Source organism: Pristis pectinata, chromosome 7 (genome assembly GCF_009764475.1).
Source record: "Pristis pectinata isolate sPriPec2 chromosome 7, sPriPec2.1.pri, whole genome shotgun sequence".
Classification (NCBI taxonomy): Eukaryota; Metazoa; Chordata; class Chondrichthyes; order Rhinopristiformes; family Pristidae; genus Pristis; species Pristis pectinata.
The window spans coordinates 18,181,501-18,208,156 of NC_067411.1; the positions used below are offsets into that span (position 1 = coordinate 18,181,501).

The window sequence follows — 26,656 nt, forward strand, 5'->3', positions numbered from 1 at the left end:
TCAGTTTTAACTGATCACCCCCTTATCTTGAGATTCATCCACTGATGAAACCATCTCAACATCTACTGTGTCATGGTCCCTTACAAACTTATGTGGATGCATACTTTCGTTGTTTGTGTTCACTTCTTTACTCTCATTAAGTCAGTCTCTTAGCCTGCCTGATTGTAACTGGAGTATCTCTTGCAATAGCTTTGCTCCCGAGACATATGTGCAGGCTAAATTTAACTAGGTAGCAACATCTTGCCATGAACCTGACATTCCTACTGAATCAAAGCAGTACACTGACACTAATGTGGTAGTTTGCAGTTTGAAAACTTAAGATAAGATGTCTTTATTAGTCACATGTACATAGAAACACACAGTGAAATGCATCTTTTGCACAAAGTGTTCTGGGCAAAGCCCGCAAGTGTTGCCACACTTCCAGTGCCAACATAGCATGCCCACAACTTCCTAACCCGTACGTCTTTGGAATGTAGGAGGAAACCAGAGTACCCAGAGGAAACCCACGCAGACACGGGGAGAACGTACAAACTTCTTACAGACACCGGCTGGAATTGAACCTGGGTCGCTAGCGCTGTAATAGTGTTACACTAACCGCTACACTACCATGCCTGCCCCCACACTACATTGAAATGAAGCTCTGTTCAGGAGGCCTCAGACTTACAGCTGGGTGCTACTTGATGGTGATTTGAGGGAGAAAAGCCAATGACTCAATCTCCAAAAGTGGAGGGCAGGAAGTTTGAGAATACTCAAAGATAAAGTGCACATTAAATTCCCAACAATACCTTCTGGATAGTTTACAATGAGCAGTTAAAAAAAAACATCTGTGGAAAGTGATTGGCAAAGTTGAATGCTGCAAATGCACACTAATAGCTTCTTTTTAAAAAAGGCTTACATTCGTTCTTACCCTCATAATCCTGATCTCTCATTACAGGCAATGAAGTGCTTTTTGAAGAGCAATAAATGTTGCCATGTGTGTAACATGGCAAACAATATATGTACAGCAAGCTCCCATAAACAACAACATGATAGTGAGCAGGTCACCAATTGTAAAAAGGGATAAACATTGGCCAAGACAGAAGAGATTGTGGAATGGAGCTAACTTCCTTGTTATGGAACCTTTTATACCTGAGAGAGCATTTGGAAGCTTGTTTTACTTTTTTATCCAAAGGACTTGAACAGTGCAATAGCACCACACTGAACTGCCAGCCTTAGAGATCAGTGCTCAAGTCTCTGAATCATAACTTGAATTTACAACCATAACTGGTATCAAATAAACTTTGGCAGACATCTCTTTTTAAAGTTGTTCAATGGGATAAGGTAATACATTTGGCCTGAATTAAGGAAAATTTATCAGTTTCTTTCCATTCTGCAAAGGCACTTGAATGAAATCTATGCTAGAACCTTTGTTTTACACAAGTCACTGGATCTCCCTGTATTGAACCATTTGAACTATCGTATAACATATAGAATGGGGCATTCAAACAAAATAGCAAATTGATTCTCAGCAATGAATTCTTTAAATTATTTTGGGATGTGTGGCAGCAATATTCTGAAGTGAAGTGTGGTTTAAGTGGATAAACACAGTGACAAGCTGGGGAGCTTCATTCTGGAGCAGAAGGCACTCTATGGAAGGTGTGTGCACAGATACCCAGAAAAAGGGTGATAAGTATTCTAATGAAAATAAAATAATGTTCATTATCGCCATTGTATTTGATGGAAGGGGGTTATAATTTTTCACAATAGTAACTGAGTGCATCAGGTGGAATAAAAAAGCATGCTGACACAGAAAGTTTATTTGATGAAAATTACAGATCTCAGCGATTTGGGAAGAGTAATTGTCACAGTTGAATGCTGTAAGTGTACACTAAAGCTGTTATCACCTGTTTTAAAGCTATTTCTGGTATAGATTAATCTATTAATGTCTATTTGAGTAAAATATGAACATTTTGTAGAATCTTGAGTTATGCTCTTGTAGAACAGCCAAAATTTGACAAGTTTCCTTTGTATAGTGTGTCTACAGAGTTGAGCCTTCGTCATCTTCCCTGTTCTGAAATTATTAACCCATTTGTAACAATAGCAACTTAGATTCTGGCCATCGGGGGAAAAGGATCCTAAAGCAGGCATTGGGTCACTTAACAGGTTTCTTGCTGGTGTTACAGTCTTACATTGAAAGAAGCCCTGCAGCAATTCATCTGCTTTGTTAAGAAACTTGACATTTTTAAAAAAATAAAAACGATTTTATTGGTGTAGTATCCATAGACATTTTAGTATTGCTGCTTGCCAAGGCAATTTCATTCAATATTCATTTCCAGTCGCACCTCTTCAATAAATAAAACAGTCCATATGTGCACGCAGCACAACCTAGACAACATTCAGTTATGGGATAATACGTGGCATGCAGCAATCACTCTCAAAATCCCAGATTAATACCATCTCCAACAAGGGAAAGTCTAACCACTTACACTTGACACTTAGTGGCATAACCTTCACGGAATCTCTCACCATTAATAAATACCATGGCTACAAGAGCAAATTAGGGATTGAGTTTCCTGCAGAAAGTGATTCAACACCCCAGGTCCTTTCCACCATCACAGATCAAGAGAGTAATGGAATACACTCCACATGCTTGAACGAGTGCATTGCCAACAATTCTCAAGAAGCTCAATGTCCTGCCCATTTGATTGGTAACCCATCAACCACCTTAAACATTCATTCCCTCTGTCACCAGCACCATTCACAAAATGCACTGCAGTTAATTACCCGCACTACTCTGACAACATCTCCCACACCAACTATGTCTACCACCAAGGAAGGTAAAGGAAGCAGCAATGTGCAAGTTCCCGTCTAAGTTACATGCTATCCTGACTTAGAAATATAAAGCTGTTCCTTCATCGATGCTGGGTCTAAATCCTGGAACTCCCTACCCATCACCAGAAGGTCTGCATTAGTTCAGGATGGGGCATGGGCTTTTAAGTAGCACATAACAATTGCAACTCAAAATGCCAGACAATGACCATCTGAAACTATCTAGAGTCCAACCACTTCTCAGGGACAACAACTGATGGGCAGGAATTGCTGTCCTTGCCAGAGATGCCAAGATCCCAAAACAATTAAAAAGAAAACAGCAGTAGAGATAGCACTGTTTAATGAAGGCAGTAAAATCTCAAATGTGGTGTCATATTCAACAAGGTATCAAAAGTCTTACTGCTTGATACACTTAGTTCTTAGAGGTGCACTTATAAACACTAAAATTAATAGATTAACAATAGACGTTATTCCATATCCAGTATTTATGTTTCCACAGGTAAATGATGTTCACCTCCCCTGTCATTGTCTCTTAAGTCAGACATTAAGGGTTTGTTCTGTTGCAGAAGCAGGGCTGTGCACTGTTCATGCCATGATTTCTAATTGCTATCAGACCGATGGAAGGTGAAGCCAATTGGAATTGTTGTTTCAGATTAGAGATGCCTGATAAATTGTTACTGTTGAGTGATGTTTTAAGGATACTTTGCATAATGCTTTGAAGTGACCAGAGCATGTAACTGTTTAGCGCAAACAACACATTGAATGCAAGTTACAGTACATTAGTAATTTATTTTTCTAGCTTTAAATAGTTTGTTCTTACAGGATATGTTCATCTTTGCACAAACTATGTTAAATTTAAAATTCACAGTCATGTATTAGAATTCTGTGTGCAGTCTCTGATCTTGTAGATAATAAAAGAAAGCAGTGTTAATATCAAACTGACTCGGGATCCAAACAGCATGTTCTCAATAAATTATTTAAGTGTGGACAAAGTATTTCTACCTTTGATATTGCCCTTTGAGGAGGATATCAAGGTGTCACATGGCCTTTGATTGAATTGAGGAAAAGCTGAAAGAGGAAGATGCCATATTAAACCAACCAAACTACCAAAATACTCAAAAATAGATAATTATTTTGTAATTAGCTGCTGCACTAATTTCAGTGGAATTTGCTCCATGTTGCATAATATTCTCCTGAAAAGAACCAATAGTTTGAGGCAGCAGCTCTTGTATGTTTTAAAGGAGAAAGTAAATATTTGCAGTAAATGAAGATACAAGGCTCTGAAGCAGGACCAGTAAGCTATTTATCACTCTCATTTAAAACTCCCTCATAAATGTTTATAATGAGCAGTCCTTATATAAAAATTGTATTCATCCAGCTGGGCTCCCGTCAAATAGCAAGCTTGGAATCATCCAGCATGCTTGATAAACTTGCCTAAGATCAAATCCTGCTGTTTATACTTCTGCTGATCAAATGACAGGTGAATGCCAAATGATTTTAGCCTTTAGAGATTGATGCAGCCTTGACATTCAACAGTGATTTAATCTGTATTCTCTTTCCACAATTGCTGGAGGCACAGCCTGTCTTAATCAATTGTTTTGATTGGTGTGGTCTAATGTGAAATTTAAATTGTGCTTCATGATTTATGATGATGATTTTTGCGATCAAGGGAAATGCCTTATTGCTTGTGACAATGACAAAGTTAGTCTTATCATCCCCCTATTAGGAATTCTGTACAAGGGAAATGGTGAAAATCAGTTCATCTCCCAGCAGCCAGCTGTGATCAGCAGCATCATGGGTAATGGGCGAAGGCGAAGCATCTCCTGCCCCAGCTGCAACGGCCAATCAGACGGCAACAAGCTCCTGGCACCCGTGGCTTTGGCATGTGGCATCGATGGCAGCTTGTACGTCGGTGATTTCAACTTCATCCGTCGCATCTTTCCTTCGGGAAACGTGACGAGTATTCTCGAGCTGAGGTAGGTCCAGAGCACCAAATTCTGTCTTACACAGATAAGCTATGAATTGTGGAAAATTATTTTCTTTCCAATCCTGTCATTCCTACGCTCATCACTCCTTTTCCCATCTAGTAGGAGAGTGAGATAGGCTGTATAAAGTTAATTGCACCTGTGCAAGAATAATTTTCCCAACGTTGCGGTCAACTGATATTGTAGTCAAACACAGTGTGGTGGAACTCATTGCATTGATTTCATCTGTACAGGCAACAAAATTAATCTCTCATTCCAATCTCTTCTATCTTCAATATTGGAAATTTTGTGAGAAGGAAACAGAAGAGAAAGACCAACTACCCTTCCGTGAGCTGATGTAGCCCTAGAGAAACTATTAGCGCTGCACTTGGTGCTTGGTTGGCCTTGTTATCTCCAAATGGTGCCTGTCTCTGTTGATTTGGCAGGAATGTTTGCAGGCAATGGTTCACTTCTGCAGGAGGGAAGGTAGTCGATTTAAAGCATGAGGTCATTGCCAATAGGTTTAATCTGTTTGAAGTCCATCTTCCAAAGAAGAACATCCAAGTTCCTAAACTGCCTTGATAAGGTTGAATTGGCTGCACAGTCTTGTTAGGAATTGACATCGTACATACAGCAGTTGGAATTTTATAATTATTGAAGGTAAATTAATGTGCACAGCTTGAATAATCTATTTGCTAATTATTTTATAACTTTCCCATTAAATTCCATTTCTATTTGCATTCGCGAAAGGTCACATGGGTATGTGTTTCCCGTGACTCAATAGGAATATGTTTTCAGTGCCGAAAGGAATCCATTGCTCTGACAGGGTTACTGCTAATAACTCTTAACACAGTGCTGATATTGCTGAAGAGGTTGCTCATTTAAAGTATTTAGCTGCCTTGTTATGAAAGACAAAGTAAACGAGTGTCTGGTCAGTCTGTTGGCAAACACGTCAAAGTCAATCTGTGTTGCAGATCACCATTAGCATGCACTTTTAATGAAGCAAACCAGATTTGCCCGGAAACTGTGTTCTGCTTGCATGACATTAAAATAATATGATGGCTCCTCTAATATAACATAACCATTTTGAGCCTCTTTGACACAGTGATATGGATGCATTTTATTCGAACTGAACTCTCTAATTTATATACTGCACCTAATCTGCACTTTTCTTCTCTTTTTCTTCTTGCCACCTATTAAGAAATAAAGATTTTAGACATAGGTAAGTTTAAGAACTGCTGTTACGTTCTTTACCACTTTGGCTCCCATGTTTTAATAAACTTTCTTTTTATATCTAAACTGTTCTTGCATAATAACATCTGAGTCAATTATTTACCTTCCTCAGGGCTACCAAATCTATTTGCTTTCAGTACCAAATTGGGGATGGGGAGAGACCAGGATGTTACCTTAATATTTTCAAAATATTAAGGGTTGATCCAAATAAATTAGCGTCATCACTCCTGGCCCTTCATCAGGGATAAACCTTTACTGCGTGTAGTGTGGAGCATAGGCTCTCTATAGCTGCTCTGATTTCCTCCCACATCCCAAAGACATCCAATTAGTCGGTGAGTAGCTGCTGTAAATCGTCCCAAGTGTGTAGGTGAGTAGTAGAATCAGGGAGAGGCTGATGAGAACATGGTGATAATAAAATTGGGATTAATATAGATGGTTGATGGTTGGCACACACTTGATGGGCTGAAGGGCCTGTTTGTATGATTCTGACTCTGTCGGCGGAAACCTGGTTAGAGGTATTCACTGGGGAAATTTGCTTAAGGTGGCACAGACTTGGGAAGTTTCAAGGACTTTGGAAAGGACTTTGGAAAGGACAGAAAGATTCAAGGACTTTGGAGAAGAAGGAGAGGTTCAAGGAGCAAGGAGCAAAATTCAAAGTGCTGGAGGAACTCATCAGGTCAAGCAGCATCTATGGAGGGAAAGGAATGGTCAGCATTTGGGGTTGAGACCCTGCATTAGGACTGAGTGTAGAGGGGAGATAGCCAGTATAAAGAGGTAAGAGGGAGGGGTGAGGCAGGAGCTGGCAGGCAATAGGTGGAACCAAGTGAGGTGGGGGATGATGGGCAGATAGAGCCAGGTGGGGTAGAGAGAAAGGGGGAGTTTAGAGATAGAGGCTGGTAGGTGATAGATGGAAAGAGATAAGGGCAAAAAAATTTAGTCGAATGGATCCAGGTGGGGAAGGAGAGGGAGAAGGTAGAGACAGAGGCTGGAAGGTAGGGGACTGTGATGAATCTCAATAAAAGGTGGACAAAGGGAGAGAGAAGCTAGGTGGACCGGTACAAGGAGTACAAAGGGAACACTGGGACTGTGACTTACTTGAAATTGGAAAATTCAATGGTTCTGTTATTGGGCTATTGGCTACTCAAGTGGAATATGGGATGTTCTTCCAGTTTGTATTTGGCCTCACTGTGGCAGTGGAGAAGGCTGAGGGCAGACTGGTTGGTGTGAGAATGGGAAGGGGAGTTGAAATGAAGTGCCACCGGGAGCTCAAAATGGCTGTTGCAGAGTGCAGGTGCTCCGCAAAATGGTTGCCGATTGTAGAGGAGGCCACATTGAAGGAACCGAATTCAGCAGCAGACGAGGTTGGAGGAGGTGCGTGTGAATCTCTGTCTCACCTGGAAGGGCTGTTTAGGTCCCTGGATGGTGGTGAGGGAGGTGGTGTTGGGACAGGTGTTGCAACTCCTACGGTTGCAAGGGAAATCGACAGGGGATGGAGAATGATGGGTGAGAAGGTCAGGTAGTCACAGAGAAAGTGGTCCTTGTGGAAAGCAGAAAGTGGGAGAGAGAGGATGTGATTGGTGGTGGGATCCCATTGCAGCTGGCAGAAATAGCGAAGGAGAGGAAGGAAAGACAAGCAAGCTAACGGTTTGTTGTTGAGGACGGAAGGCGGTGATAGCCAATTTGAAGGAAAAGGTGATGGACCTGTGGAGAGAGAGCAGTTCACAACCTGCCAATGTGGCCAATAGCTCAGTGGGACTGGGTTTAATGAAATGGGTGGTGGATCCAATAGCAAGATGAGATGGGATGAGGGGAAGTCCGAGAGAAGCTAGAGAAAGATGCAAAATTGGGGCTAGGGTCGGGGGAATATTGGAAATGTGGACTTGTAAGCTCAGGAGGGGAAGTAGCAGATGCAGCTGACCAGGTGGTATCAGTCTCGGTGAAAAGCAAATCTATTCCCCACACCCACACTTGTTATTTGACGTGAGGCTGGAAGAGATGAGGAAGAGAGAGGTTTGCAGAGAAAGTGGTTCCATTCTAGACTTAATCCAGGCTGTCAGGTTGGTACTGAAGGAGTGCTGCATTGGCCAAAGATGCTGTGTTATGGATGAGATGTCAAGGGAAGGCACAAGGGAAGGGAAGTGAAATATTCCATGGCTCTTTTTTCTCAGAGGATTGGGAAGTTCCCCAGGAGTGCTGGCCAACACTCCTCACTGAAACATTGCCAAGACAACCGCATCAATCATCCTGTTGTGGCTGGAATTTTATCACAAATCATCTCCCAATCTCTTCTACATTATAACAGAGATAACGGTTCAAAAATAACAATCTGGCTGTAAGGTGATTTGGGAAATCCTCAGGATGTGAAAGATGCACTGCCAACTGTTCATTTAATTGTGATTACTTTTCCTTCCCAGTTGTCCCTTCTTGGCACCATGCAGTGTTCACTGCATTGGCACCATTTATGCTGCATAACACTATTGCTGTTGGCTGACGTTGCTGCACCTATTGAACAGCAGGGTCTGCTTTGCGTCCTGTGTCAATCTAAAAGCAGTCATCTCTCAGAGTGCTTCTTTTGAATCAGTGGAAACCTCAGCCCATGTATGTATCCTCAGCATTTGTCTCAAAGTCAAGTACTCCCACGGCATATATTTTGCTGAGACTCCCCACTCGTGCAGATACCAGTGCAAGCACAATATATGCAGACAGCCTGACATTAAACTGAGGCTGATTTTAACACAGGATCACTAAATTTCCTCAGATAATTTCAGAACAATGCACTGATTTTATTTTTAATCAATATTCATGAATGGTTGTGAGGAAATTGGCCCTGTTAATGATTTGAGACATTTTCTTTAAACTGAGGCTGATTTTAACACAGGACCACTAAATTTCCTCAGATAATTTCAGAACAATACACTGATTTTATTTTTAATCTATATTCATGAATGGTTGTGGGAAAATTGGCCCTGTTAATGATTTGAGACATTTTCCTTAATCCACTGCCCCTGTAATTAGTTTTTCATTAGCATGGAAGGAAATGAATTTGTGCCAGTTTAAAACCAATCATCATCTTCCATTCCTGCCCTTAAATTAGTTTGTAGCCCAAAATAGTCATAATATTGGTAAGATTAATTACATTCCATGATGCTGCCCAGTCAAGTGCTTTGTTAATATCACACATTGCCGTTGTAGCTCACCAGAAATTAGGTTAAAATTACACAGGGTACAAAATCACATTTCATGTTTTCGCAAAGACTCTGCATCCCGGTAAATAATTCACCCCAAAATCTCAGGATGTCCATATGCTAACAGACATTGATCGACAATATTTTTACAACGGCCAATGTGTTTATATCAGTAGCATTGGTTAATCCACTTCACTTCCTGGCCTTATTCTACAACCGTACTGGATGAAGAACTGGGAATAACTCCAAAAATTAAGTGCGTTTTAAATAGGAATCATTTTATCAGTTTGAGGAATAGGTGTTGATCTAAAATGCAAATGGTTTGGAAAGATTTATTTAATAGAAAATGTAATGGTGATTTAACAAGAAATTGCTTGTGGAATAAATAATAACACAAGATTAATATTGCTTGTAACATGTATTGAATTGTCATAGTCTGATGCCAGGCTGAAAGTTTCACAGTGCTGCAATAGACTGTGCCACAAACCTGCCAAATGCAAAACTCAGCATCAGCTTCGAGGAAGTGGAGGTCAGATGGAAGAAGGAACATTCAGAGGCGATCAGCCAGAGTTATTCTTCTGCTCCATCTATCGGCCAGCAAGGGAATCTTCCCTCTTTGACAAAAGAGGGGATGTTGAAACAAGAAACTTGTGTCATGTTGAATAGCTCTAATGGATAGATATCCTGAACAATTCGACCTCCAACCTATGTAAAACATCCTCTCAGTTAGAACAGGCTGCACTGTAACGCATTAGGTAGTGATACTGGCTGACAGCTCCAGCAAACCTGCACTTGATTCTGAAGTCATCTGTGTGGAGATTGCATGTTCTCCCTGTGACCACGTAAAGTTAATGGTTGAGAGAAAATAAACTATAGTGAAATAAGTGGTGGGGTAGGATTGATGGGAATGCTCTGAGAACTGGCACAGACTAGATGGGCTGAATAACCTCATTCTATATCATAAAAAATATCAAATATGAGAATAGGAGATCTACAAGTTCATTTTTGGTTGGTAGTGCTAGACACACTATATCGTCACAACAACATGTAGTACTCTGACTCCGAAATTCATTCCATTGACTTCATTGGAATGAATTTTGGACCTGGAGTACAACATGTTGGCACAGCATATTTAGTGCTACTGACGAGTCACTAATTTCTAATCACAAAATATTCCCGTTTGGTGATAAAAATTGACACCATGCATAACACAGGAACGTGTTTGTGGCCTTACCTTTAGTGTTGCCAATGAAATGGTAAACACATTCTAAATGACAATATTAGGAATTCACAAACAGAGCAATTTGCTTCAAATATTATTCAAGGGTCAGGCTAGTTATTATTCTATTGCACCAAAAAATCTCTGCAAATAATATTATTGATTGAAGTTATCAGCAGTGACATGTCTGCAATACCAGGGAAACTGAATAGCACTCCCTTCTTGAAGGATATGGAACAAATCCAATCAGGACATAAAGCAGATGAATAGAAGGTGCCTGTGTGCCCTTCTCCTTCCCTAACCTCACTTTTTACTGGATCTCACACAATTATTTGGTGAAACAACTGCAATCGATTTCATCATTCCCTACTCCCAGTGGGGTTGGGGTAAATAAAATGTTTATGCTTAAAAGAAGAAAATTAAATTTACATTCAATCCTTTTATCACCATACTTTAATACTGAAATAATTTGATCAATTGTTCTAATAGAGTTACTGATATTCAAAATTCCCTTTTGGCCCAGTGATCTTAAGTGATCCCTCTGATCAAACCTACTGTTGTTTCATTGGTGGGACCAAGCAGTGGATTAACCTGAGTAAGGATTAAACTCCCAATGCTGTGGGAATATTTATAGCTGTACAATTTTATTTAGTCCATCATTTCTTTTCAGATCAACAGTTCCTTCAGCTAGGGTGACTGCAAGTTGTTCAGTATATTAGTTACATCATTTAGGCATTTATCTGGAATTGAGTCCATTCATATTGATAAATTCCAGCGATATGTGAGAAATTTTTGCCATGATACAAGCGACATATAATGACAATCTCCACCTTTCCACATGACTTATCGCCATCGTACACTATTGCACAGCTGCCATTGTTTCTAGTTAACCCAATGGATGAGATTATGATGGACTTATAATGGATCATTATTCCGAGACATCAGTTGTTATCATTGTTGTGTCTCTTGTATCTCTCATCATCATTGCATCAAATCCTGCCTGTATATTCTAAACACAGCAGTGTATGCTGTCCCTACATTTTAAATCAGGAGCAGTCTGTGAGTTACCAGTTGTTCTTCCCCATGTTATTTCTAACTAGAAACTGTGTGTGATAGTTTGATCTGCATTTAGTCTTATTTTCCCTCGCTTTCAGCATAGCTCTTGAGATACCTATCACACCCATCTTGTTGCTTATCAGTAAAAGATATCTCCATTTGCAGAACATCTCACCTGGTTATTTTCTTATTTCATTTTCATTGGTCGTGCATTGTACACTACTACCAGTCTTCAGAATCAGATTTATTGTCACTGACACATGACGTGAAATTTGCTTCCATTGGCTTCAGTCAAACCAAATTTCAGGAATGGACAGAAGTGTGAGGAATAGATGTTTAGCACAAAAGACCAAGGGGAGATCACTCCAGGTCCTGAGTCAGATTGACAATTTTTTTCAAAGAGCAAAGCTAAAATAAAATCTGAAGACCTTGGTGTTTTGTAGTCAAAGGGTCAGCCAGCCAAAATGATTTGTATTGGACGTTAAACCATAGATTATACTTGGTTGTCAGCGTAAGATATTATAGAGATCTGAAAGATAAATGACTGAAATAAATGGGATTCAATAAATTTGAATCTATCCTCAATGCACATTCGCATTTAATTACTATCCAGTCATTTCTTATTACCTCCTATTTGTCAGCAAAATTATTCCCTGCCAGCCTCTGAGATCTTACTATATTTCTATGACTTTATGTGTTGTTAAGCAAAAAGTGATTGTTCTGCCTCCTCAAGAAGGCTTCTCTACTTCATGGGAGGTTCTTACAATACCAGTCATACCATAAGTGAATGAAATGATTCTAAAAATGTTAAATATAGATTCTGCAACATTGAATGTCATGGGAGTTTCAGCTTGTACACTTATATTGTCACTTGTGTCTGTACGTTTAAGATTACATGATAAAAGTTTATTGTCTGTCCTAGAATTTATATTCTTTCCACATTGATGTGATAGATTTGGTTTGGAGTAATTGTAACTGGTTTGCTGTTTTGCCAGTTTTCCTTCATACTTTGATTAACTTTGGTGTCTGAATACTTCAATGTTTATGTAACCATGGTTCTGTTATGGTCAAGTACTTGAAAACAATGGGTTGGTGTTACTCATAACAGGGCCTGGGGTTCACTGGCTGCTTCCTTTGTTCCTAACATTTGGAGGTCAGATGCCCGTCAAGCATGAGGGGACTGTCCGACTTCTTCCTCTTGCAATCCAGACCCAGAAAACTAAGAGGATCTTGCAGGGCCTTCTATGCTCAAACACTCTGCTCAAATTATGAGACCTCGTAACAGAACTGAATGGATTTACCCTACTTGTAGGAAGTGATCTCAGCTCCTTAACTATTTACAGTAGCCTGACTAAATTCAGTACCGCATCTCACAATGAGTTGCCAAAGCAGATAATGTTCCACTAATCTCTGCTGCAAATTGTTGGAAGCTTCCTGAGCAGGGGCCCAACCAGCATTGTCACCTACCATCATAATTCTGAACAGCTTCTCTGACATCAGGCTTAGAATGAACAGCTGGGGTAAATAGTCCATGCTGCTGGCAGGGTGACCCATTTCGGACCTGGCACTGTGTAATGAAAAAGGGTTCCAGTCATCCAAGACAGACATGACTGTCAAAGATCCTGCGACATCCCCTGTATGCAGAGTTGACAATTTCTGTTGAGCCATAATTAGTCCTTGAATCTTTTGGTTTTAATTGACAGAAAAACCTAATAAAATGCCACCAGAAGTTTTATCTGGAAAATGATTTGTTTTTCTAGTGATAAAATCCTATGTGAACAATGTCAACCATGTACGATTTAAATAGTTCATTCATTTTGCTTTAGTGATACTGTAAGTAGTTTTCATGCTGCTCCTACAGACTACTCACCAAACCTATTGTTTGTGAAATTTGCTTATTGTCAGAGGTAGGACAGTGGAAAAAGACTGGAAGAGTAAATGGTCGAGAATGGGGTGGGAAGCAGAAGGTGTTCATTTGAAAGAAAAGATTAATTCTGGTAAAGCCTGTAATTGTTATTGATACTGATTTCAAATATAATTGCGCTTTGCAGAGGCCAAAAGTTGATATGTCTCTTGAGTGTGGTTTTTAACAACCAAAGATATCCTGATTTTGCCAAGCTCAAGTATAAACAAAAAGGATACCCCCAAAATTAAACCAAAAATGAAGACTGAGAAATTCAAGACCTCATCATAATCTAATGGTAAAGCTGTTATCACATTCAGTAATGACCTCACACCACAGAAGAGTTCTATTTTTTACCCATTTCCCAGAACACAGATATATGAACAAGGCATTCACTGATCCTCCATGAATATACCCTGTGTTGTGATTTACATGAACAATAAGCAGGCGAATTTGCAGAATAGGACTTGTCTGGAGAAAAATAATGATTTGTTGAATGAATTTACACAGTGGGAGTTCTTAAACCACTACTATTAATGGGTTCTTGCTGTAATTCTGTGTGGATGGTTGTAATGAACACTTTAGTGTGTCTGAGGTTAGAATAGTGGGCGGTGAAATGATTAAACCACCTACATTTAGCTTGTCCTTTAATTGGTTCTAAGTCCCCTCTTACTGTAGGACAGGCTAAAATATTCCGCAGAACATTATAAAAGGCACCAGGGTAACATTTGCACTCTGATATGGAGGGGTCCACTTTTTCATACCCATTCTTAACAATATCATTTTGAATCTCAATAAGCCATGAATCAGTTTGAATTCAATACTTCACACCATTTCATTTTTTGCTCCAAGAAAAATATGTTCTTTTTACAGCAACAACCCAGCACACCGATACTTCTTGGCAACTGACCCCGTCACTGGAGATCTGTACATCTCAGATACCAATACCCGGAGGATCTATCATCCAAAGTCATTGATTGGTGCCAAGGATGGGACAACAAACTCTGAAGTGGTCGCAGGGACTGGAGAACAGTGTCTACCATTTGATGAAGCCCGATGTGGTGATGGAGGCAAGGCTGTGGAGGCTTCACTGATGAGTCCGAAAGGTACGGTGCACACAAATGGAGAAACAGACTCATGTATGCGTGCACCCACAAAACATGCACATGATTCATATAAATGAAGACAATTTCAAAAATATTACAGCGACACAAAAATATAAACTACATGCAAGCATATCTTATACATACTGCTATAAACAGAAGCAGATCTTGAGAACTTAAATTCTTAAAATATATAACATTTGTTTTTTGTGTTTGCCTAATCAGCCTTGTTGCTGTTTAAAAATGAGCTCTGTGCTCCAATGGATGTCCCATGACATGAAAGAATAGGAAGTCACAGTGGGACTACCCTTATAACAAAGTCAGTGCGATAAATGAGAGCCTTTTAATGAGGGAGCTGTATGTTTCACATTAGCACCTTGAGACCCTCCGTGTCGAAAGGGAGTCTTGTAATTGGATGGAATACAATAAGCACTGAGGTAATTCCAGCAAACTCTGTAACAGTGAACAAAGTAGTTATACAGGGAGATTGTCGGGAAAATGCAACACATCAGAAAATGTTTGTCAGTTTATCCGATACTTTATATGAGGGGTCAGGTAACCAGAGCATGAAAGAGCATAGAAGCCTAGTTACAGCACTGTACAGATAAAACCTTCCAGTACTTCTGTGCTCTCTTCCTCGTCCTAATCTGTGTGTGCTTCTTGCTGTAAGGCATTTGCTTAATTTAGTATCTTTGTGCAAAAGATGTGAAAGTATTGGTTATAAAAAGCCAAGGAAAAGCTATGTCATTTGGTTCTTAATTTGCAGTGACTGTATCACTGTGATTTGTATTTCTTGTTAACAGGAATTGCCATTGACAAAAATGGTTTGATGTATTTTGTGGATGGGACCATGATCAGAAAGGTGGACCAAAATGGAATAATATCCACCCTCCTAGGTTCCAATGACCTCACATCAGCACGACCCTTGACCTGTGATACCACCATGCATATAAGCCAGGTATGGTTCTGTTATCAGGTTGGTTTTCACTGAGAATAGTCAAAATTTAAATAGAAAAAATTGAGTTTGATCAATACTGAGGGGGCTGAAGAAGTTTTTCCTTTAAAGATTGGATCCTGCATGGATGTAAAATAAAATTGCTTCATTGTTGGATAGTACAGAGCAAGTTCCCATAAACAGCTCATGATGAATGACTAAGTTGAAGAATTTGTCAAGGGATGTACATTGGCCAAAATGCTCAAAAAATTCCAATAGCACCATAAGTTTTGTTTTACATCCAACTGAAAGGAAACTCAGTTTAACTTTTGAAGTTGACACTCCATTCCCTTAGTGCTGCACTGAAGTGTCATCACACATTATGCGCTTAAAGATCTATCAGTCAATTTTATGTTGATACAATTAGATTTAATTATCTCAGAATGATCAACTCACCAATGTACAACTTCACTAATTAGCCTCCTGCCATTTTGACAGGGGATAAGGTAGGACACGCTTATTCAGACATAAATTTAGATTTCATGACTTCTTGTTGGACAAATCCCATGTTAAGATAAGAATAGACACAGGGACAGGCTCTTTCCAACCAGGTCCACTAACAATTGCCCTGCAGAGGCCCGGTAAAAGTAATTCACATTTATACCATTATCACATTTTCTCTCACTGCTCTCTGGTCACCTGATACATTGCTTGTCCTATTAGCGTGTCTGCTTGAATAAGACCCAAACCTCAAGACTTTTTTTACTGGACCATCAATCAGCCATCCCAAGTTAAAGGTGACCACCTAACTGACCACAATCTTCTGACAGAGGTGCAAGTGTCCACTGTCATGTTCTGTCATAGTATATTGAAGTTATCTTCCACTATAATATTGGTTGGACAATGTATCAAAGTTGCGAATAAACCACAGCAACCCTTCTGTAAGAGAATTTTGGTTTTACTTACTCATTTAGGATGTGGTCATAACTGATATCCCTTATTGGCCCTGAACTGAGAAGGCATTTAGGAGTCAACCACATTGATGGGCCTGGAGTCATATATAGACCAGATTGGGTAAAGACAACAGATCTCCTCCCCTGAAGGACATTAGTTAACCAGATGGAAGACCATGTTTACTCTTGTGAGGGTATCAAGATCCAGGGGTTCTTGACTCTCCCAGGAGAGTTGCCCATTTAAGGAAGAGATGAGGCATTTTTTTTCTTACAGAGCGTCATGAGTCTTGGGAACTCTCTTCCTCAAAGTGCAATGGAAGGAGAACTTCGAATCATGTTAAGGCAGTAGTAGCTTCATTCTTGATAAGCAAAGGTTACTAGAGGTGGTCAGGAATGCAGAGATGAGGTTACAGTCAGATGGGTCATGATGTTATTAAAAGATGGAGCAGGTTTGAGTAGCCAAGTGATCTACTCCTGTTCCTAATTACTATATTTATAATCCAGTAGTTTTGTGCATACTTTGCTGAGACTACTTCTGTTGTTTCCAGATTTATTTAATTACTTAAATTGAAATTCCCCAGCTGCTATACTGACATTCAAACCCAGGTCTGGTTCAATACTCCAGACACTAGCTGCTCGTCTAGTAACTAGCCACCATATTACTAAACCTCCTAACACTGGTTTTAATAATATTCAAAAATCTTTTAAAAGTAAGGATCAGATTATGATCTACCAAACTGGCCTGGTGGAGAGGAGAGGATACAGGTGGATTACACAATGTACAATGGTGCAGGTGAATCAAGAAAGAATCCTTTAATTTGTTACTTATTTAGCCATTCTGTGGTCCTTGAAATCCCTTTTGATTTCCAATAATTCAAAGACGTCTTTCCACTTAACAAAATTCAATTGTTCAATAATTCGAATCGTGTAATGTAAACAAAACAGCAGTTTGGGGAATTGAGTACTTAAGAACTAATTATTAGATCATTTCTGTTAAGAGATTATGAAGTAAGAGTAGACATGTATATGAATGAGAGGTATAAATGCCAAGATTCTGTGACTGTGATAAAAGTGATTGGAAATGGCCCAGCAGAGTCTGAAAAGAGAAAGCCTGGGTCTGGGAGTTCTCCACCCTGTCCTTATCCTATTCCTCTACAGCATTCGCTCTCTCCCCTTTATTTTAAAATGTGTAGCTGTAGCCCCATCTTCTGGTGCATAACTGTAAATGCTGCCATTCATTCTCTAAAAATGGTTTGTTTCTCGTTGAGAAAAAAGCTGTGAAAGTTGAATCCAAATAAGCCTTCATCAAGAGTGTTCCACTTGTCTGAACACTCCAGAAACCAGACTACCTGAGTCAGTGGTTCCCAAGCTGGTTTGAGGTTGCCTCAAGCAAAGAAAAAAAAATCAAGTTTCTCTGAGTCAGTGTTAATTACTGGATTCATTATGACGCAGGGTCTTCAACCTGAAATGTTAATTCTGTTTCTCTTCCCACGAATGCAGCCTGACCTGCTGAGTGATTCCAGCATTTTCTACCTTTAATTGTTGGATTTTCTTTTGGTTCCAGAAGCAATTTTCTCTTCCTGTTAACTTTCTCTCGTTTTACTTTGTTCTCCCTCTCCCCTATATCTCTTCTCCTTCACTTCCTGTTCTCACTTCTGCTTCTCCGTCTATTTCTATTTACCTCTTTCTGCTGTAACGTATTTGCTCCTCCTTCATGTTACATTGTGTTGTCTCCGGCAGCTGTTCTTATTTTATTTGAAGTGCTGCTTAATACATTATCTGTATTATAAGTTTATTTCTAAGCTGTTTACGAGTCTGCAATGTGGTTCATCCATGTTAGAAGCACCTCCTGACCCAGAAATGCATGTTGCTCCGATTGCTACTTTCCAAAGAGTTTTTTTGCACTCCACAGCGTAAAGTTGCATTTGATGTCACTGACAACGTAGCAGCCAGAGGAACCTCCAAGACACTCATTAAAACTTACATATTTGGTTGAGTTTTTGACTATCTGCCCTTCTATGTGCTGAGGTGGCTTGACATCAGTTTGGCCACCCACTTCAGAACATGGCAATGTATAGACATCCTGAAAGCACCCAAAAAACCTGGCCCTACAATCCATATGCTGACCCCAGAAAACATCAAGGAACTAAGGAGGGGTTACGCAGGTCGGACAATCGTGAAGCCACTATGTGATTCACTGATGCACTTAAGAAGGACATCAAGAGGTTCTTCATCCTCAAAGGTGTTCAGAAAGCAAGACAGAGTCAGAGGGAATTGCATCAACTTCAGAGTATTGTATTCACTTAATATGTTTAGGAGTGATGTCTCAGTAGGGAAACACCATTCTCTGCTGGTTGAAATTGAGTTACATGTTAATCGGAAGCAATCACCTTATGGTCCATTGAAATTCCTTTGACTGCTGTGTTGTCAGTCGTATCAATGGGTAAAATAGCAGAGGAATCATGCACAAACTTCATGCTGGATTAGTTCCCAGGGTTGGACAATTTCAGCCTTTTGTTTCTTGCACTTCGAATGTCAAATGGTACAAAATATTGGGAGGCACAAGTTTTTTTTAAAGTTGCTTTTGCCAAGTTTAACTAAAGCTGCTGAAATCTTCACTCAGAACCTATGAAGATATCAGTTTGAGCTTTCCTCAGTGAATATACTGTGCCTCAGGTTACTGTATATCTCAAATTTGTTTTGATGTTTAAGGTGTTCTTAGCCTAAGGGAACTAGTGCACTGGTGCACTGAAAGGTATATCCCACTCTTTGAGAAATTAGACCAGCTGCTTCCTGTTACATTTCACTCTGAGCAGGTGTCACTTCCCTGTCATACTTTACAACATGATCATGTCATCAATGTGCACAGTGCATGTTTCTGACCTACCATGCAGGCAAAAACTCAGGAACCGTACATGAATGTATGGGAACCCATGGGACAATGTTATAGTTACAACAGAATTCCTCACATTAACTTTAACATGCTGCCTTTTGCAGACAGACATAGATTGCAGCAACTCTGATCTCGAAGGTAGACCCATTTGGATCACTGGCACTGATCACTGTGCCAGTGGCCCAAATACGACCCTTTCCCTGTTTCTTTCTCTGCTGTGTGACTCACATGAAGAAAGCTCTTCAATGGCATTAGAATGTAGAACGGTGCAGAACAGGAACAGGCCCTTCACCCACCCCACAAAGTCTACGCCAAACACAATGCTGAATTAAACTAGATCTCGTCTGCCTGTATATGATCCATATCCCTCCATTCCCTATATATTCATGTGTCTAACTGCCTCTTAAACACCACTATTGTATCTGCTTCCACCCACCACCCCCAGCAGCCCATTCCAATCTCTGTAAAAAAATAAAGAGCTTGCGCCACACATCTCCTTTAAACTTTCCCCCTCTAACCTTAAATGCATGTCCTCTAGTATTAGACATTCCTGGCATTGACTTGCTTTTCAGCAGGCACTACGTGAATGAGATGACTGAATTCAGGCTGCGGATGTATTCTGCAAATGAGCATGTTGTCTTCTAAAGTTTTAAATAGAAAAAAAAATTGCAGTAACAATTTCTTAAAGTGAGAATATCCTAGTTTAATGATTGTTTTTTTTCTTTTGGTGATATCTGACGGTGTTAGGAAAAAGATGGGTTAAGTCCAATTTCTAACCAAATAACTTACCAGAATATGCTCAGATTCATTCAGAACTTCAATTTATAGTAAAAAAATTTATAAAATGAAACCATTTCACTCTGCTTAAAGTAAGTCTACATTGTCTGTGGACCCCACCTGATGTACAGTGTGATGATATAGAGATCTGGCAGGAGAGAACAGACGTGACCGTGATTCCTCTTTTGGTTGAATTGCCATCAAACAGGAGTGAATTCTCCAGCTCCTGCCAGCTCACCCCTTCTCTCTCTGAAGCTTTGAGCCTTAAAACCAAGTGTGTTTCCAATCACAGGTCCGTTTAGAATGGCCAACTGACCTCGCCATCAACCCAATGGACAACTCGCTCTACGTGCTGGACAACAACATTGTGCTGCAGATCAGCGAGAACCATCAAGTGCGCATCGCAGCAGGACGTCCCATGCATTGCCAGGTACCTGGAGTCGAGTACTCGCTGGGGAAACGGGCAGTCCACACGACACTCGAGTCAGCCAGCGCCATCTCAGTCTCCTACAGCGGCGTTCTCTACATTGCCGAAACAGATGAGAAAAAGATAAACCGGGTGAGGCAGGTAACCACCGACGGAGAGATCTCACTCCTTGCAGGTGCACCCTCGGACTGCGACTGCAAGAACGATGTCAACTGTGACTGTTACCAGACTGGTGATGGCTATGCCAAAGACGCCAAGCTCAACTCTCCTTCCTCCCTGGCCGTCTCCCCCGACGGCACCCTGTACATTGCCGACATGGGTAACATTCGGATCCGGGCAGCTTCTAAGAATAAGCCCGTGTTGACGTCCATGAACTTGTACAAGGTCGCATCCCCTTCAGAGCAGGAGCTGTACATCTTCGACATCAATGGCACCCACCAGTACACAAAGAGCCTCATCACCAACGACTATCTCTACAACTTCAGTTACAGCAATGAAAATGACATCACCGCTGTGACCGACAACAATGGCAACACCCTGCGGATCCGAAGGGATCCCAACCGCATGCCGGTGCGAATCGTGTCACCGGATAACCAAGTGATATGGCTGACCATTGGGACCAATGGAGGACTGAAAGGCATGACAGCCCAGGGCCAAGAATTGGTTTTACTCACCTACCATAGTTACAGTGGTCTCTTGGCAACAAAGAGCGATAAGACTGGCTGGACCACTTTCTTTGAGTAAGGCTCTTTATGTCTTCTAGTGAAGCAGGGGGGACAAAATGAAGCATTGTATTTTTTTTTACTTACGTTTGTATTTATAATGTATAGTTTATAAGATGTTTCCTTATTAACTTGGTATGAATGTTCCAGATTGCCTTTTACAAGTGCTGACTTATATTTGAGGCATGCTTTTATTTTCCTGTGCATTTTGCCTCCCACACATCCAAAGCGGTGACCCTTTCAGAGTGCCATTCCTGATCCACCAAATTTGATGCCCTTCCCTTTTTTACGTATTTGGATAGCCTTCCATGTCTACACAAACAGATCACAATATTCTGCTGTCAAACAATGGAAAATTGCATCATAACAAACACAGGAGATTTAAGCCTCACTATCACCTGTCCTAGGAAAATCACATAGAGCTCTGTGCTTTGATTTCCAAGCTTTAACATCCTTTGCAGAATTTACTGTACACCGACAGTTTCCCTTCCCTAAACCCATCAGTAACTTAGGGCACTCCATTTTCTATCTCATCCAAGACCAACCATCTCACAAAAGAAAGCCAGAGACTGCACTAGAAGTTTTTCTTAATTAACAAAGATAGGGGTGGGGGGGGGGGGGGTGCGGTGCCAACTGTCAAGCCTTATGATTATCCTTGAAATGGAACACTGCAAAATTCTAGGGCTTTACAATCATTCAACACAGCCAGTATTTTTGCAAGCATTTCATTCCTATCCACATTCACCCATATTGTTAAAGGCTTGAGTTCTGCTTTTAATGAAGCAGACTTAGTTTTCTGGAATGCAGCCAGTGTGAAATATGGGAGTCTTTGCCCTTGGTTTTCACACATGCAGGTTCCCATACTACCAGACTCATTACCAATGCAGCTTGTTTGCTGTTCACTAACATCTTTTGTAAACTAAATGGGATATTTAGTATGCCACATTTGTGCGTCTTTTGTCTGGTATATTTTACAGAATGTTACAATCAGTAAGTAGATCTCTTCCATCTGACTATAAAGCAAATATAAAACAATTTTCAAAGTGTTCCCATTCAGTCTTTTTAGAGCACCCAGGTGCTGGTGGAAACTTGGAGATCTGTCCCAACACTTTAGACCAGTCAAAGCGGACATGAAACAAAAGTGCCAAGTCTGAAGCAATACACAAGTTGTGAACATTGCATTGGTAAATTAGATACTCATCAGTGCATTTTATGCCACATAACCAATTCATTCATTAAAGAACTTGATAAATACTAGACTATATACAGGAGAGAAGGTGTCACTGTAAAACATCAAATCTCAGCCTAGCTCAGACACTCAGTGGTGAAATTAGTCTTCAGCAATCACTTAGAAAGGGCAATTGCAAATTGTTACATTGCTCAAACTTACCCTTCCTTGCTCCCAACCCTCCAGCCGAACACTGATTTCGCCTTTTCACTTCATTTGTGCAAAACTCCAAGGCATGTTGAACAGTATTAGTTAGAGCTTTTCACTTAGTTCATTCAAGGTCAAAAAGAAATTTTGCTTTGATCTTAGAGTGTTGGCTGTGTTTGTTCATCTCCCTAACCCTAACCCTAAGGTTGAAGGAATTGACCAAATCCACCACAGTCTACGCGTTCTTCAACCAACCAATCTAGGCCACAGACACTGGAAACGTTCTGCGTGTGGACTGTTGGTTAACAAAGCAGAAAGGCTTTTCATCAGGAGCTAATTTTAAATGGGGCTCCTTTCTTTGAAAAATCCTGATAGATTTTGTTCTATAAAGTCTTGTATTATATTAGATCAGTAAATTTTAACCTAAAATGATTGTGATTTTTTTTAAGGAATGAAACCATTTGTGTTTAAAGAAAAAAAATCCCTGTTTTTTAATTTGTTTTTTTCAGCTATGACAGTGAGGGTCGATTGACTAATGTTACATTTCCCACTGGTGTGGTCTCAAATCTCCAAGGGGAGATGGAAAAAGCAATCACTGTGAATATTGAATCATCCAACAGGGAGGATGATGTCACCATCACTACCAACCTTTCTTCAGTGGATGCCTTCTACACTCTTGTTCAAGGTATAATATATACTCAGTGTAGTGCTGACTATAGTTAACCAGTTGCAGATCATTGAACATGTTCACCTTGGAGCAGAGGTGAATATAGGCCAATGCAGCTTACTGATAAGAAAGTGGCCATTGCAATCAAATAGGTTAAATTGGCAATTAGCAATGCAACCTCACAGGTAAGAAATTGAAGTTACTTTTACATCTGGCTTTGAGGCTGAAGATAGTCTCGGCAGAAGTGTTAATTTGGGGGCAGAGGTTAACATAGATATTGATGTAGCCAATATCATGATGGACTGGATGTAAAGGTTGGGATTCCAGGTATGAAGAGATAATTTTATAAAGAAAGATTAAGTCAATTAGGCCAAATATTCCAGAATTTAGAAGAATGAGAGGTGACCTTGCAGAAATTTGAAAAGTTATGAGGGGGCTTATTCTGGTAGATCTTGTGGGGATGATTCCTCTGATGTGTGAATCGAGAATTGGGGGCAGGAGTAAGAGTCAGCCATTTAAAATGGAAATGAGGAGGAATTTCTTCTTTCAGAAGATTGTGAATCTTTGGAATTCCCTGTTCCAGAGAGCTATGGAGTCTAAGTGTATTCAAGGCTACGGTAGAGTTTTAGATATCAAGGGTTGGGGGAAGAAGGAAATGGATGTTGAGACCAAGATCAAATCAGCCAATGGTGGAGCAGTCTCAAGGGGGTATACGGCCTACTGCTGCTCCTGTTTCTTGCTAGATAGTATGTAGTCCAATTCAGCTGGGGAAGATAGCCAAGTATATAAAATAATTATTACAAGAAATGTTAACAGTCAATCTGTGAGGAATTTCTTCTGTCATTACATTCCTTGTACACTTCAGGAGTTATTCAAAGGAAATGGCAGCATCATTCCAATTTATCAATGTATGTATGATAATTGTGTAAGATCTACCCTTCTACCATCAACATGATACATCAAAGAAACACCACCCAGGTTGCACTAATCTGGTTGTACAGGTTGTATACAGTTGGGCATTCAAGTTATAAACTCAAAGCAGAGCTGTACATGAAGGAAAGTTGAATATGTAATTGGCATCTGCCTACCTAAAGGGAATTTTGCCTGTCGATCTTAGAAGAGTGATTCATTGTGATGTTGATGAAAATGCCAGTATAATTCCAATGAGGACATGCACTTAGTGAAGCTTTTCTCATCTGCTTCTGGTTGCCCTGATGTTTAACTTCAAGGCAACCTGCTCCTCTGCAAACCAAAGAGATCATTTGGAAAGTTTTGTGTTTTTATAAGTGTAACAGGGAGAGTATTGGAGAAATAAGCAAGTGGGGTGTAGGGGAAATCAAAGAAAGTAAATCATCACTGAGCATATTCCAAACAAATAGAAAGTACGAAGCCCAGAGTTTAGAGCTTAACATTGAAATCCCTGTGCATTTGATTAAACAAAGTCATTAACCTGCCTGATTAAAAAAAAACACACACAGGAATTTAACACAAACATAATAACCAGTGTTAATAGTGCCCAATGGAATTTCAACCCCTTAAGTCATATTGGAATGAAGTCCACTTAATAAGCAGGTTTGTATCAATCCTCCTGACACTCCAGCCTTCCTCTGAGTGTCAGTCAGGCAGGAATATTGTGATTTAGCCTTTGTTATAATGCTAAGGAATCCCTAAATCTTTGCATCAGTCACAACGGCTTAACCATAGGGAAATGCTTTCGCAGTAAGTGTGAGAGGTTCAAGTGTGACTTTATGTGGCTCCATTCTCTATTCTCACTGGTTCCAGTTATTTGGTCATGGGAATGAGGAAAATAAAAGTATAAATCGGTGAAAGGATTTAAAAAGAAAGCACATACAGAACAGATATATCAAAGAAAAACCTTGTGGATACATTGGTCTTGGATTGCATTTCAAATCAGTTTTCTACAGGTCTTGTTTCATTAGGGCATTTCAGTTTTATCTTTCTGGTTATTTCTGAAGATCAGGTCTTCTCTACATTGAAGCATGTGGAGTAGTACATTGAGATTCCACTGATGTTTGCAAATGTGTACCTGTAAGAAAGTAGTCATTGCACTTCTCGATTAATTGTGGATTCACAAGATGGATTTGATAGAGTACGAGCCAGGCTTGAACTAGCCTAATGTTGTTCGAGGCACCAAAATATTTAAACAGAGGTAGAAGTTATTGTTGTGCATTGTTACCTTATGAATGTTTAATGCACTTCTCTCAAAGTCCTCCAATGGAGGCATTAAACAAAAACATCACCAGAAGTAATTTTCCAGCTATATTCTTCGAAAATAGTATAGAAATGAAAACTTAAGATTGAGCTGAGGGCATTGCAGATTTGTTACATCTGTAACATTATTACTGGATGAATGTTATGGGATTTCAGCTCTATTGTTAGATTGGAAAAAGTGGATGTGTTTTCTTTGCAGCAGAGATTTAATGGAGGTGCACAAAATGGTGAATGGTTCCAACAGTAGGAAGTGAATGGAGAGCAGCTGTTCTGTTTCATGGACTAGGGGACAAAGATTTAAAGTAATGATTGAATGATACAAATGTGAGGGAAAACCATTTTTAAGCAGAGATTGATGACGACCTGTAATTCACTGCCAGAAGGGGTGGTGGCAACAGTCAGTAAGGGCTTTCATAAGGGAATTGGATGGGCACCTGAAGGAAAATTCATTGCAGGAGTACAAGAAAAGAAATGGAGAATGAGACTACTCCGAAGGACCTTCTTCATTGCCATAATATATCTGTGACCTTGTGATCCTAATCTTTATATATCCATCTACATTTTGATTAATATTAATTTTCTATTGCACTTTAGATCAGTTGAGAAACAGTTACCAGGTTGGTTATGATAGTTCCCTCCGGGTCATGTATGCCAATGGCATGGATACCAGTTTCCAGACCGAGCCCCATATCCTGGCTGGCACAGTGAACCCAATAATAGCCAGGCGCAACATCACACTCCCTGTGGAAAACAGCCTGAATCTGGTGGAATGGCGGTTCAGAAAGGAACAAGCCAGAGGAAAGATCAGCGTCTTTGGACGCAAACTGAGGGTAAATAGGCTGCTCTTAATAACTCATCAGCTGTCGTGTTAATTGTTTCAAATTAATTGAATGTAATGGAGATGAAATTGGTCTTTCATCTCTGATAAATGTATTGGCTGCTGGTTGTACACAACCCCCACTCATTTGGTTGCATTTCACTTCCTTCCATTGAAATGATTTGCATGGAAAATCGTAATTCTATGAGGGGACTCATATTCATCCCTGCTCATCTTTTCCATCTTTCCCAGGCTTTGGAAATCCAATAGTCCTCGGTTCAGGAGTAGAAAGATGCAGCCAATGATATGCATTGGGAAAAATATGTGCTTTTGGCCGTGGATTAGGAACACATGGGACTGTATCAGCCATTGGCTTTACCCACATCCC

The 26,656-nt window shown here is 40.1% G+C and overlaps 1 protein-coding gene across 1 annotated transcript in view; it reads left to right on the forward strand.

Moving 5' to 3' along the window:
* Positions 1–26,656, forward strand: part of tenm3 (teneurin transmembrane protein 3) — a 712,909-nt gene that overhangs the window by 663,758 nt on the left and 22,495 nt on the right. The window contains exons 24-29 of the mRNA XM_052020035.1: positions 4,535–4,784; positions 14,242–14,474; positions 15,275–15,429; positions 20,321–21,195; positions 23,062–23,237; positions 26,046–26,281. Of these exons, the coding sequence (XP_051875995.1) occupies positions 4,535–4,784; positions 14,242–14,474; positions 15,275–15,429; positions 20,321–21,195; positions 23,062–23,237; positions 26,046–26,281 (1,925 nt within the window). The remainder of the gene's footprint in view (positions 1–4,534; positions 4,785–14,241; positions 14,475–15,274; positions 15,430–20,320; positions 21,196–23,061; positions 23,238–26,045; positions 26,282–26,656) is intronic.